The sequence below is a fragment of the Gymnoscopelus braueri genome (genome assembly GCF_963280865.1).
Source record: "Gymnoscopelus braueri genome assembly, chromosome: 11".
Classification (NCBI taxonomy): Eukaryota; Metazoa; Chordata; class Actinopteri; order Myctophiformes; family Myctophidae; genus Gymnoscopelus; species Gymnoscopelus braueri.
This window is the reverse complement of record NC_137613.1, coordinates 24,454,232-24,469,711: the sequence shown is the minus strand read 5'-3', so window position 1 is coordinate 24,469,711 and position 15,480 is coordinate 24,454,232. Positions and strand designations below refer to the sequence as shown.

Here is a 15,480-nt window from a genome sequence, read left to right as displayed (position 1 = left end):
TGAATTTGATATCCCTGCTTCTGGTCACAATGGACATGCATTTCCTTTTGGGAAATGTAGGCTGATTTTTTTACTTTAACCCCAACATTCTGGGGGTAACATTTGTCAAAAATAGCAGATCTACCAGTTCACAACGCATTGTGAGCTTGTAGATTAAGGCAGCTATTTAAGGAGTACAGTTGCAACTCAGGTAAGCTGAAGTGGTTCATAAAAAACAAATAGCAAGGGGATCAAGCTCAGCTACTTTGTGCTAGCTTTGTGTCACACTCTTGTACGCAGTAAGTAGAGCATTCATTAATTACGGAAAAGCATACGAAGTTGAAATATGGAGATATACTGTACAAGGCTTCTGCTTACAGCCATAACATATAAGTGCAGTACTGTATAATAAATCAATGTGTATATACATGCTGCAATTACATGTGGACTGTAATGTATCTGTGTAAATACTCAAATGTTTTACTTAAATAAAAGTATCAATACTGCAATGTAGAAATAGTCTGTTACAAGTTAAAAGTCCAGAATTCAAAATGTACTGGGGTAAAAGTACAAAAGTATTGGCATCAAAAGTAAAACTACCCATTTCACAGGTTTCAATTCTTTCAAATGTATAAAACCTTTTGAAAATAGCGGATCTACAAGCTCACAAAGCGGGCTGAAGTGGTTAATGAATGTTTTGTAATAATTATCCAAATCTACAAAGTAACCAGTAACAAAAGTGTTCTAATAATTGTAATGGAGTAAAAAGTACAATATTTGACTCTGAGATGTAAAAAATAAAATTGGAAATACTTCAGTAAAGTAAAAGTACCTCAAAACTACAGTACTTAAGTAAATGTACTTGGATATTTTCCACCACTGTAAATAGCAGTGCATGTCCATATTTGAGATGCTGTGCCCTTGGCCCATGCACACAGCCATAGAGAGCTTATCATGGAGAGATTTAATCTGATTTAATCTCCCAGAGCAGACCAGTGCAGTAGGGCTGCCTTCTATTTCCGGCCATTCCCAGAGCTTTGTGTGAATGCTGATGAAGATGATGATGATCTCAAAATAACAGTCAGTGTTGGGGATTTTGATTCTCTGGCTAAAAGCTAATTCTTTGATCTGTGCATTATTTTGCTAACAGACAACGAACAACAGTGTCAGCTGAGCACAGCTCTATAGGCCTACTACTGTACGGAACAATGATGTAGTGCATTGGTTCTCAAAGTGGGGTCCGGGGACCCCCAGGGGTCCCTGAGGGAGTTCCAGGGGGTCCCCAGCTAAATGAAGGATAGTTAGGAACCAGATGGACCGTTATGGGTCTGTAACTCTGAGAGTGAACACATGGAACCAAACCTAACGTGTCCATCTCAGAGTTAAATTAACATTGATTTTACAATATAAATGGGGGTCCCAGAGATAGAAATGCCATTAAATGGGGGTCCGTAATGCAATGCATGCATGTCAAACTGGGGGTCCTTGAATTAAAATGGTTGAGAATCACTGCTAGAGACGTATAAAGAATATTCTCTTATGGGGGTCCCTGGCATATATTTTTAAATGGGAGTCTGTGGGCTAATCCTTGACATGAAAAAGTTTGAGAACCAATGATTTAGTGATGCCTTCGGCGGTCGTGCGTTGCGTGGTGCATACAGAAGAAAAAAGGTTCTAAAAAAGGCTATATGGTTCCATGAAGAACCTTCACCTACTAAAGAACCATTTTAGGAGTGAATGGTTCTCCATGTTCGTCATAAGGTTCTAGATAACCTTTTTTTGGAAAGTTATTTTGATTACTTTGATGCAACTTTAAACACTTAAAAGGCATCCCAATGTTGGGCATCTCTTCATACAGTAGGTGAACATTCACCAAAAATAGCAGATCTGAAAGTTCACAAGAAATTGACCTTTTCATCTGCTATTTTTGGTGAGCAGACTTGGTGCAGAGGGGGGAAAAAACGATGCCGACGAAGCATAGAGCTATATGGGAGACACCGGTCAATGAAGGGTTTAAGTGGCTATGGGTTCTTTCTAGAACCATTCAATACACATGCTTCCATAAATAGCCAGTTCAGCCAGCGTGGTGAGGGTGACAGGTGGAGTGCTGTCTTTTCGACTGTTTGGACTAATGTCCAAGTTTATGCCCAGCTTTTAGTTCATGTAGTGATTTTTGTAGTGTAGCAGTTTTTGATTGATTTGATTGATTGAATACTTGATTAACAGTTTGCAAATAGTACAGTGGCATGCGATTATACAATGATGCTAAAAGGATAACACGAAAATCCCTAAGGGCTTGTTTCCATTGTGGTCCTGTGTAGTCAATTCATCAAGTTGTATTTTGACCTGGGTATCTGTGTATCATGTCTGTTTGTAGCTGTATGTTGTTTTTACCACAGCGCAAATGAAGTTCCCAAAGTCAAATAAATCAATTTGAAGTTGAAGCTCCAGTTGGCACCTTACATTTGTTCTGTGTGTGTGTGGGTAACTTACGTCCAAGGGCTGGAGCGAGGAGAGATGCCAGCAGCAGGGCCATACAGGCAGACGGGTACAGCAACGTCGCTGGATGCAGGTGCTGCTTCCTGTTCAATGAGAGTTGAGAATTAATTTATATGCCATAATACATCTGACACAAATCACTTCCTCATTTCTGTGGTGCGTGCGTGCGTGTGTGTAAATTATTCAAAAAGCATCAACATAACCACAAATAATCTCCGACACCGGCGCGCCGCTAGGTATAAATCAAGCCTCAGCCATCTGCGCCCATCCCACATGTAAGGCCATCGTGTCACTGTCTGGGCTGCAGACAGCACTCACAACTCTTCCCCTTATATTACACCAGTGGTGTCTATGTATTTGGCCGCGGACCCCTCTATCTGAAAAGATCTTGCGTCAGGGACCCCCATAAGAGAAGATGTGTGCTGTTAAAATGTTTCCACCACTATGAGAACGACTATTACGGAATGTCTAGTGGAATAAACGTGGAAAAAGGGACGTTGACCATTTCACACAATGAAGGTTGTGTTGGCATCTTTAGGTATAGGTTAGGCTACTGGACGTCAGGGAACTAATGGAATGTCCACACACCACGCTGGCTGCTTTGGGAGGAGTGAACTTTAATTGTAAATCGTAATAAAATGTTTGAAAATGTTTGAACACTTGTTTTGGAAAACCTTTCACCCATAATGACACACCCCAAAACAGGGTTGAAAGTGGTTACAAATCATGGACGCGTAATTCCCGATAACGATATAGTAAAACAAAAGTTAAATAATTCACTGGTTCTCAACCTGTGGGCCGGGGACCACTGGTGGGCCGTGAGGATATTAAAAGTAGGTCCAAAATAATTGGCAAAATATGACAATAATATTTTTTTTTAAATGTTTTAAAAAAATCAAATGAGCCAAATTAAAGTGTTCCACTTGAGCCTGGCAGAATGTTAGTGCGAACAACTCTGTGTTAAGTGGTCAGATTGGTGGTCCGCAAACACTTTAGAGGTTTTCCAAGTGGGAACCTGATTCAGAAAGTGGTTGAGAACCACTGAAAAAAATCACAAATATATCGACCAGACAGGTATGCATCGGTCCGGCTTTACTTTCAAGGAGGCACTGTGTGCGAGCGTCATGTCCCCAGACCACCTCCAGACTGTGACTGTGTCTGCTCCATGCCAAATCCATCTCCTTGCACAGCGTGAGGCAGCCATACATCAATGATTCAATGGGAGGCTCAAGGGGAGGCTGAGGGCAGCCCTCCCTCCCTCCCTCCCTCCCTCCCTGCCAAGGAAACCTACAAACTTTACGGGCCGTAATGTACTGGAGCACAGGTTTGTCTTGCATCCTTTATCCCTCTTTTTATTACAAGACGTTGAGTGAGTGTGTGTGTGTGTGTGTGTGTGTGTGTGTGTGTGTGTGTGTGTGTGTGTGTGTGTGTGTGTGCGCGCGCGCGCGTGTGCGTGTGTTGGGTTTAAGTTGAGGGGGAGTGTGTGTGTGTGTGTGTGTGTGTGTGTGTGTGTGTGTGTGTGTGTGTGTGTGTGTGTGTGTGTGTGTGTGTGTGTGTGTGTGTGTGTGTGTGTGTGTGTGTGTGTGTGTGTGTGTGGGAGGTGGGGTGGGATATACTGAACATGGACGATTTAAAAAGCAACAATGTCCTTGTGTATTCCTCTCACATAAAAGAGATTTGCGGCCAATTCAAATTCAATTTGCATATCGTTGCTGTCGGGCAGAAACCTTATCTCCATATATCAACTTTTAATGGTTTTTGTTTTTTGTAAATGAATGCCCTACTTGTCATACAGTGGCAATGTCTGTCTGACACACACAAGTAGCAAAACTAGCCAATCTACAAGCTGTAGCTCTGCTATTTAAAAAACAAAAAATGTGTGAGTGAAAGTGAAAGGGTTAAGTGTGTAAGTGTGGGGTTTATGAATGATAACCAATGTAAAGTATTAACAAGAGAAGAGCTTGTGATTAAATAATAGCTGCATTGGAGCACAGGTTATTTCCTCATGCTTTTTTTGTATATATATTTTTTTTTTCATGCTCCCCCCCCCCCTTTTTTTGGTACATATATTATTATTATTTTTTTCATCCTTTTTTTTTTACATAGTGGTATTTTTTCTGTATTATCTGTATTTTCATGTTGATTTTTGAACTGTTTAGTTGCTACTATACTGTACTGTATATGTCTATGAAATTAATTCAAGGACCCCAACGGAAACAAGTCCGCAAGGACTTTTTTGGCCGGACCTTTTACACAAAAGCATTATAAATCTAACTGTGTTGTTTTACATTCTTTTGCCTAATACAAATTTCAATCAATCAATCAATTCCCCATTTTCTGAAAAGTAACGCTTTTGGACAGTGGTGTAAAGTAACTAAGTAAATGTACTCTAGTACTGTACTTAAGTACAATTTTTAGGTACAGTACTTGCTATAGCTTGTAGATCGTGCAGTTTCAAAAGATTTTTTTATACATTTTGAACTTGGGAAATGGGACATTCTGCACAATGACTACTTTTACTTTTGGTACTTAAAGTATATTTTGACGCCAATACCTTAGTACTTTTACTCAAGTACCTTTTGAATACGGGACTTCTACTGGTAACAGAGCATATCTACATTGCAGTATCGATACTTTTACTCAAGTAAAACATGTGAGTACTTCTTACGTCACTGCTTTTGGACATACAAGGTTTCCACGTCACCCGACAGCGATGTTATGCATTTTTGTTCTCATGCCGAGGCTGTCTGAGGAGCAAACACACCAGGATCCAGACAGACTGCATCTCCAGTCACCATGCGTCACCGTGCAGAGAGCAGACTCCACAGGGACCGGCTGACATTGTACGCTTGTGCCATGCATGCACAACACCTCCTGACACGGATCTGGGATGTTAACACATGCTGTTGTTATATATGCCACAGATCATGGTTTCTTGGCATTTTAAAATCATTTTATTATTTCATTATTAGTATTATATGCCTGATTTATACTTCGACATACGACAGACACCAAATGGACCTGTTAATGAATCCATTTGGTTCCGTTTGCACACTCTCACAGTTACAGACCGGTAAAGGTCCATGTGGTTCTTAACCATGACACTTTTAGCTAGGGAACCCCTGGAACCCCTTAATGTTGTCAGATATAACTGGAACCATCCAAAATGGCCACAGAATCTTAGAAGCCAAGCCAATAATGGGGTGACATTTATGTTTTGCGTGTGTGTGCCCTATCACAAATCCTAGATGCAATAGCACTAACAGACTGTGACTCCAGTGTCACCCATATGGTGCCATTCACCCCCCCCCGCCTCCCCTCCCACCCAACCCCACAACCCCTGAGCGCCAGCCAGAACTCCTGGCACCCGCTCTGCACTCTCATTTGTCTTAATTAACCAACAACCGGATTGCTGATCAACACAAAAGTGCTCCGCCATACACTGTACAAATGAAGACCCCGCCATTCGCTTTAATGAGCTGCCTGATCATTTCAAGGAATATTAATAGAGACTTTCATTTATATTCCAACCGCACGGCGGTGGGGCCTTTTGGCGAGCGATGCTGCAGAGCTGCAGTATGTCCCTACATCCTTCTGAAGAGCTGCATTAAAAAACTGCTTGTGTGTCTGTGTGTGTGGTTTCATTGGTGTTGTCATTGGTAGTCCATGTAATTACACTTAAACATTCAAACAGAAGCTTGCACGCTCGCGCACACACACACACACACACACACACACACACACACACACACACACACACACACACACACACACACACACACACACACACACACACACACACACACACACGAGCGTGCGTGCGTGCGTGCGTGCGCACAGGAAGACAGACAGACAGACAGACAGACAGACAGACAGACAGACAGACAGACAGACAGACAGACAGACAGACAGACAGACAGACAGACAGACAGACAGACAGACAGACAGACAGACAGACAGACAGACAGACAGACAGACAGACAGACAGACAGACACACAGACAGACAGACAGACAGACCATTAGATGAGGACATCAACATTTTTGGATTCCGTTATGCTTGCCAATTTCCAAAGTACCGTTAAGCTTGCCAATTCTTCATTTAACCCCAACACTAAAGCCAAAACTACTGATCTACAAGCTCACAACCCCAACCTGCATCTTTTTCTAAACCGAACTCTAGAAATCTTTAAACCATAAAACAACCATTTCTCTTGTGAGGACCTGGACAGTCCTCACAATGTATTTCTCAAATTCACATTATTAGGCTATACTTGTGGAGACATATGGCCCTCACAAGTATATTACACACGCACACACACGCACACACACACACACACACACACACACACACACACACACACACACACACACACACACACACACACACAGGGTATTTCCAGACCCCGGGAGAGACACATATAAGTACCGATTGAGAGGCTATAAAGACCGGAAGCTTGAAATATACACTAAAGCTTACGAGGGCTTTTACACTCTTCCTACTCTCTCTAGGTTGATATAGGCTGCTGTGTGCTGTATGTGAGCATGTGTCAGATTAGGATGCAGATTTATCTCAGCTACTGGCAAATGGCCAGCTGTTTTAATCCTTACTTACGCCCACACCACTGAATTACTGGGAGGCTTATCACCATGCAACACAAACGGTACAGAGAATGTTTCCAGCTCTCTCTAAATTAGTGCTTCTCAAAAATATTCCATGTCAAGGACCCACAAATGGACATGTGTTTGACCCCCCATCTGAAAAGATTGTTTTGCCTGGGACCTCATAAAAGAAGATTTGCGTTAAAAACATTTTTCAAGAAATTGAAGTTTCATGAATTGCCAAGTATATAGGGTTAAAGTTGTTAAAGTGACTTGGATGCTATATTAACACATTTTCCTGTGGACCCCCTGGACCGCCCTCAAGGACCCTATACTTTGAGAACCCCTGCTCTATAAATGAAAACTAAAATTGATGTATCATTATTAGTACCCTTAATATGACAAAGTATTGTACAGCACTGGTTCTCAATGTGGGGTTCTGGGGCCCACAGGGGCCCTTGAGTGGGTTCCGGGAGGGTTGGCAGATAAATGATGAAGAGATGGGAACCAAATGGAACGTTAAGGATCTGAACGTTACGGGTCTGTAACTCTGAGAGTGTACAAATGGGACCAAATTGACCCGTACACTCTCAGAGTTAACTTAACACTGAGGATGTTAAAGTGTAGATTGTGGTCCCAATGTTTTAGGTTTTTTCAATTGGAGGTCCAGGGGCGCCGATTACACATAGGCTCTGATGCCTGACAGCGAGTCCCGGGTTCGATTCCTGAGCCCGGCGGACCCTTGCTGCATGACACTCCCAGACTCTCTATCCGTTTCCTGTCTCTCTTCACTGTGTACTATCAATAAAGACAGAATAAGATAATAATAAGAGAATAAAATATTTTTTTAAAAGGGGGTCCATGGCCTAATGCATATCAAACTGGGGATACTTGAAATTAAATTACAAAAGCTTGAGAATCACAAAACACAAACCCAGATCAGCTCGTGATGTTTCAACCTTCAAGCTGAGCAGGCAAGAGGGGTTTGAAGACCTCGGAGAGAAAAAGAAAAACAACCAAAAACTGAGCGCTGAAAATAAACAATCCAACGGGATGGGATCTTACCTTGACAAGGCAGAGCCGTGGAAGGCCATGTTTTATTCCGCGGTGCCGGCGAGACAGACAGCTTCAGTAGGTATAAAAGGAAGGCTCAACCAGTGTGGTGGAAAACCCAGGAGAAAGAAAGAGAGAGAGCGGCCGACATGAAACTTCAAGCCCCTGAAGTGGATCCTACCTGCGCATGTTGGGGACTGACTGGGAGACGGTGTGCGCGGGATGCTCAGACTTCTTCTGAGGACACATAAAAGTTTGTTGGTCGTGTTCCCATTGGCCAGGCCGTGCTTCAGGAGGTGGTGACTGCATTTTTTTTATTGCCGACACTTGAAAAGATGTTGAGGCCCCTGGGCCCTTCCATGCCCACCCGTCGCTTCCCCCCAGCCTGCCCTCCCTCGCCTCCCCACCTTCCTTACGGTAGCCCCCTAATGACATGTGTTGGCTGTATGCAATTCTGTTAATAATTATCGTGCGGCTAAGGCAGTGGTGGATAGTAACTCAAGTACATTTACTCAAGTGCTATTACTTGAGTATAGCACTTGAGTAAATGTAAGCTGGGAGTGAGTCCCTTTGGAACCCAGCTCACATCAAAGCCGCCCCCCAACCTTGCCCTGTTCAAAACCTCCCTCAAAACCCACCTCTTCAGACTCGCTTTCCCCACCTAATCCCCTCTTTCGCTTTTCATTTTGATGTTTTTGTTTGCTTAGTTTTTTGCTTTTTAACTACTTATTCTCTTAATAAACTCTTTTGCTCTGTTCTTGTAAAACTTTGAGTACAGAGAAAAGCACTATATAAATTGTATGTATTATATTATTATTATTATTTACACTTTTGAGGTACTTTACATTTCCATTTTCTTATACTTCCATACTTACACTGTACATCTCAGAGGCATTGTACTTTTTACTCCGCTACAATTATTTGAAAGTATTTAGACACTTTTAGATTGTTATTGCAAATATATAATATATATACAGTATATTCACATTGTGGCATTGCTACTTCTACTAAAATAAATCTGAGTACTTCTTCCACCACTGTGTAATTCAGTTTAGATAGGTGGTGATGACATATTTATTTCATAATCAACGTACATTCATCAGCTTAGGTGAAGAATGCGTGTATGCAGTTAGGCCTGTAGCATGCAGACAAGCAGAAAGCCTTGTCATTACCTTAAAGTCCTCCTCAGGCAGGCCTGTTGTATACTTAAACTGCATGTTATGGAAGTGTGTGACAGATTTAATGCTTTTTGATGTGAATAACCACTCTCAATTGGTTGCATACGATAGAAGAGTGCTTCGCAACCTTTTTTTCTCCGTGGAGCCCCCTCTCCTTACATCCAACAAAAGCATGGGACCCCCCACATGTGCGCTCACGCATGCACACACACATACATACATTCTGATACGATGAATGTTGAAAATAGCTGATCAAGCTCACAACGCGACGCATCACGGCACATTGTGAGCTTTAGATCAGCTATTTCCGCTGTTTCTTTTGCTCAAAAAAGGTGGGGAAACACTGCGATAGACGACCACAATATGCTAAGACTGTGCAGACAGACTATAACTATGGTCTACACATATAAACAATATTGTCATCAAAATGGGAAGAGGAATCGGTATGACTAGGAAGTGTTCTGCTTTCATCACTCCCTCCATAATGAAATCAGTTATTCACTCTCATTTAGAATACTAGTGCCCTGTAATCTGGTCAGCTATACAAAATCTGATTTGAAAAAGTTACAGGTTGCTCAGAATAAAGCTGTTCGCCTGGCACTAGGCCGTTCGTACAGTACGCTAAGTATTAGCTATATGCATGAACATCTGGCATGGCTAATGGTTGAACAGAAATTATCGGTGAGTCCTCTAATGCTACTGCGGAACATTATTAGCACCAATAAGCTTGGCTCACCACTAATTACATATGACTTCTGAACATCATGGTTACAACACTAGAGGACCAACTTCTGGTAACATAATAACAAGAACAGCACCAAGAACACATTTTTTTCAAACTCACTGGTACATATAGGTCAATAATACTCTGGAATGCTCTGCCCAAAAACATCTTATATACAATCCGTAACAAAATTACTCTAAAAAGAAAAATTGAGATATTTTGTCAAGTATGCAACTGTTATTTGTGTATTTGTTTAATTTGATTGGACTGTTGGATTTGGTTTTATAATGTTAATGTGTCTTTTTGTATTCTTCTTTTTTTTTATATCTGTATTGTAATTGCTTTGTTCAGGACCCCAGGAAGACTACAGGCTCATTCATGTGTCTCTAATGGGGATCCTTTAATAAACATAAATATAAACATAAATGTCTTGCATGTACAACTTTGTCATCAAGGGACAGGGAGTATTTTCTGCTGCCCCGGGGCAGGGGAAAGTGCTTTTACAGTTTCAACCAGCTGGTGGCTGCTCAGATGGTTGTAATGAGCGCACATGTACAGTAGGGAGGGAGGCTGTTAGGATCCAAATGAGACCCTTAAAGGTCTGTAACTGCGAGAGTGCACAAAATAAGGGTTATGGGCTCAATGCATTTATCAAACTGGGGGTCCTTGACATTAAAAAGTTTGAGAACCACTGAGTCATTCTGCAATAGGGGGAAGAAGAGAGTCGTGACTCATGCCCAGGGATACTTCGACACACACACACAGTATACTGGGCGTACCGGAAGGTCAAACCAGTTACCTTCCCATTCCCTGACGGCCTCTCTACCCCACTCAGCTAAGGCCACACAACGTTTCTGCAATTTCTTTGCATCCTCCTCGGCATCATGATCCTCTACGCCCTCGGGTTCAGCTCTCTCTGAATCACCCATCAAAATGTGGTGTCATTCAGAGTTCCCTGTGCAGGCTGAACCGCTTTAAGCTATTCCTTTATCCTCCTCCTGTCACATCAAAGCCTTGAATGTGAACCCAGCCGGTGCCAATCCCCCATAACTCTGCTTGTATTTTAAAGGTATGATATTTTTTGGTGAAAAACAAAACGCCTTTTGTTAAAGCTCATTATTGCGATAGTAATCACTGCTGTGGAGTGTTTATTCAGTAACAGGGGTCTTCCAGTCTTTCCAGCGCTTTAATAAACAGAAAATACATTTTCAGGTGGGGGAGAGAGTACCCAGCCATTTATCAGCTTCAATGTTATCGTGTTCCAGTTCCAATTTGGTCTGCTCATTTCTTTTTGTCATCACTTTCCATTTCACCTGTTTATCCTGTATCCTGCAGATACCAGATTGGATGAAATTGGTATCACGGCTCCTGTTACTGAACAAACACTCTATAATGATTACTATCAGAATATAGAGCTATTTAACATTATATAAAAAACTTTTAAAAACACATAATAATTTTTATGATGATTATAATGTTGATCTAATAGCACACTATTCTGTTGAAATGTTTTCCAGTCTGTGTTGTGCTGCATATTATCTGTACGTACAGGTATGTATGCACTACTGTAAATTGTCATTGTAATTTTAACAGCAGATACTGAATGTGTCCATAACACATTTCCCGTCGGGGCAATAACGTTTACCCTATACTGCATTGGTTCTTAAAGTGGGGTCCGGGGGGGGTTCCAGGGGGTCCCCATGCAGCAAAGTATAGTTAACGTAGCATCACAACCATTTTAACCACTTTATCCATTTATATGTTGGCTATTCAAAAATAGCAGATGTACAAGCTCACAGCGTGGCATGAAGTTAAGCGCTGTGAGCTTATACATCTGCTATTTTAGATTTTCTTTTGAAAAAAAAAAAAAAAAAATCGACATTTTTTTGATCATTTTTTATTCGTTTTAAATAAATCTTCTCTTCTGGGGGTCCCTGGCACTAAATCGCTTTAGATGGGGGTCTGCAGCCAAATATATATCAATTTGGGGGTCATTGACACGAAAGAGTTTGAGAACCACTGCTATACTGTATGTCTATCCTATCCTATGTCTATGTCTGTTTTAATCATTGCCTTATGGTGGCACATTTATGTACACATCTACAGTACATGATGCCATTGTTCTAAACATCATGAACATGTACCTGCTACTATGTTATCTGTATATATCTTTTTGATTTCTATCCTGTGTTTTTCTCTCCTGCTCTTACTCTCTCTCTCTCTAATATCCTCTGCCTTCTCACGAAAAACGACAAAACGGAGAGCGCCCTAACCCTTTCCACCTGTAAACCTGTGATGTGACAATACACTTGTTTCTGAATACCTGATGTCTGTCACCTGTTGCGGGGCAACAGAATGGAGGTTTTGCCATCCTTGTCACACCTGCTTTAAAGGAAAAGCCATTTTGATCAAAAAAAGAAAAGAAAAAAAAGATAACCACCATCAGGGGAGTGATGGTGGTTTCGCTTTGACATGTTTTTATGAGTGTGCATACCGCAAGAGTTTTTAATTCATTTCCACTGTCCGCTCATACAGTAGTATTGTATTCCAGTGTGTGGCTGGTGTGTCATCGATCCTGGGCAGGTGCTGAAAAGTCTTGGTCCTCCACACTATAGAATATCAAATAAAAGACGGTCATGTGCCATCAGGGATCATTAACCCCACCGCCACCTGATACTCCACAATTTACTACAGCCAATAATAAAAAGGTCAAGCATAACCTATTTACGTGTATCGCGTTACCTGGATCAATAATGCGCTTGTTGCTATACACCACCAACAGCCAATCTGAAAAGGGCTCCCGTGCTGTGAAAAGGGAACATAATACACTGACTGGGGTCCCGCTCCGAGTTTGGTGACAGAGATCATGTGTCCGGTGGAGATAATTGCGAGCTCGTGCTTTCAATGGGACCATGGGGCATGGGGCAGGGACTCTGGAGACAGAGGAAAACAAGTCAGTCAGTCACTGCACGCAGAAGGTCCCATGACCAGAACACTTGTGATCTACAGTCACACACAGTAACATTCTCAGGGTTAATTCAACTCTGGTGAGTGTACACATAACACATTGGGTCCCATTTGTAAGAGTACAGAGTTGAATTGACACAGAGAGGATGGTCCAAAATAGATTATTCAAAGGTTGTATGTGTCACATACTCATAGTACATGTATGTGCAGTCAAATGTTGGTTGGTGTGGCAGACTACACCAGGCTGTGCTAACGTCAATCATATAAATTATGATTCAAATTATAATACAGTAGCCTAAGTAAGGTAGTACATTACGTTGCGATACAAGTACTTCAGGGCTATTCTCTGAGGTTTTCCCTAAGAAACACTATGTTTTTATATACATTATAACATTAAAACAGGAACGTAAGCAGGTTATACTGTTTATTCCATTGATCCAAGCCGGAATACAAACAATTGATTGATCATTAAAATAAACATGCTCTGAAAATGCACACGGTCCACCCATGCATCTGAGTACTTAATGGTCAGATGGGTGGGCCGCGAACGACTTCCAGATTTTCAAGTAAGCTGGTGCTTAACATGTTTACTGTGCAAACCGTCTCTTAAAGCCTCTGGAAGAAGGAAAAAACAAACAAAAAAACAATCAATAGTGTTCCTCTCTTAATCAAGGGCACTCTGGGTTGATGGCAGAGTGCCAGCACCAGAAAGGCAGCGATTGACTTGATTTTCAGAGGAAAGTGAAACAGGGATCAGAGCGTGCAAACCTTTTACTCGGCCTGCATGTGAATAGAATGGAATAAAATATATACAGTGATACACACTGAATAGAAATGGTGGGCTAAGGTCAATACATTCATAACATCCAGCTCACAGGGCAGTACAGTGTGATATAGCTACATATTATATTCATAATGCCCCCTTATTTCACCACTTGAACCCTATACTTAGTTGACCCCAGGTTTGAAAACGGCTCGCTCCTTTGCTATGTCCCTCTATAGTGGCATCCTCCATGTGTCACATCCTTGGCCCCCTACCTCCTTTCTATTTTATGTTGTATCATGAATAGTCTCTATGCACACCAAATAGACCATATTCACATGGCGGCCATGTTGGCATTTCGCATTGAAAAAAACGGGGTGGCATAATGGCATTTCATTAACTTAATAGCAAAATGGCAGCCGTGTGAATATGGTCTATTGGGCCTCTTCCTCATACTTACTTCACATCACAGGTGTTACCAACAATTCTAATGAAGGCTCCATTCCATTTAGTGTAGTAGAGTGGTTCTCAAACCCTTTAATTTCAAGGTCCCCATAACAAATGGAACCAAAGGGACCCTCCATTTGTACACTCTCAGAGTTCCACACCCATAAGGGGCCATTTGGAACCCCCTCAAGGAACCATGAGGGTACCTGGAGACCCACTGGCAGTGTTTCCAGTGAGCCAACATACACAATATCAGCACCCTGTCTCTGTTTGACCAGAATGGAACAGAGCCTTCATTAGTATGATTGGTAAGACCTGTGAAGGAAGTAAGGAAGAGGCCCAATTTCTTTCCAGTATGGCTGCTGTGCATAGAGCCTATTACTTAAACTACAGTATATTTGTCTTTCTTATGTTTATTTTGTAGTGTCTTTTGCACTGTGGGTTTTGTCCTGTTGTTTGAGTGTTGAATGTTTAACGGACAACAGTGGAAACAAGCCTCTGGCTTCTTTGTGTCACATCCATTTGCCATCTTTTTTTTTACTCATTGTACTGCTGTACTTTTGCAAATGTGTCAATACAATATTAAATCAAAACAAAGACAGGGTTCCCCATGGGCTCTATTTTCCAGTGTCCCATGACGCCTTGGGTGAATTGTGGGCATCATTTCCTATTGTCAGTCATTCAATTCCTCTGAGTGATCCGTATCAGTCAATAATAATGTGGGAATGCAACCTGACAGAAAAAAGGGTCATATTAGCCTGCCTACTTAAAGATCTCCCTCCACAAAGCTGATTCAAGTTAATGATTAATGGCTCTGACACTTGCTCTTAGCAGTAGTCTCCTAGCCTGAGTTTCATGAAATTCCTGAATCTCAGTGATTGTTAAGCATTTTTGATCATTAATTTGAATCAGCTGTGTGGAGGGAGTTCTTGTAGGGAAAGTAGGCACACTAATATGACCCTTTTTTGATTTATGTCAGGTTGTGTTCCCACATTATTGTTGACTGATTTGATCCCTCAAATGAATTGAAGGATTCACACACACCGTTTTTCCCAGTAAGCTCCCTGGAGAAGTTGTGGATACTACACTATCTACAGCATCTTTGCTGAAAATAGGTCTACAAGCTCACAATGCGTTGCCTTGTTACATTGTGAGCTCGTAGACCTGCTATTTTTAGTAAATGTTCTCCCCAGAATAGGGACACAGGGGTTCAAGGTTTATTTATAGCCTAGCCTACTCCATCACGTAAAGCCTCAGTACTAGCCTACAG

The 15,480-nt window shown here is 41.6% G+C and overlaps 1 protein-coding gene across 1 annotated transcript in view; it reads right to left on the bottom strand.

Moving 5' to 3' along the window:
- Window positions 1-2,539, bottom strand: part of col9a1c (collagen, type IX, alpha 1c) — a gene marked incomplete at its 3' end in the record, with an annotated part of 47,528 nt that extends 44,989 nt beyond the window's left edge. Inside the window, exon 1 of the mRNA XM_080442492.1 lies at window positions 2,473-2,539. Coding sequence (XP_080298618.1) covers window positions 2,473-2,515 — 43 coding nt within the window. The 5' untranslated portion in view covers window positions 2,516-2,539. The remainder of the gene's footprint in view (window positions 1-2,472) is intronic.
- Between the last annotated feature and the right edge of the window lie 12,941 nt (window positions 2,540-15,480).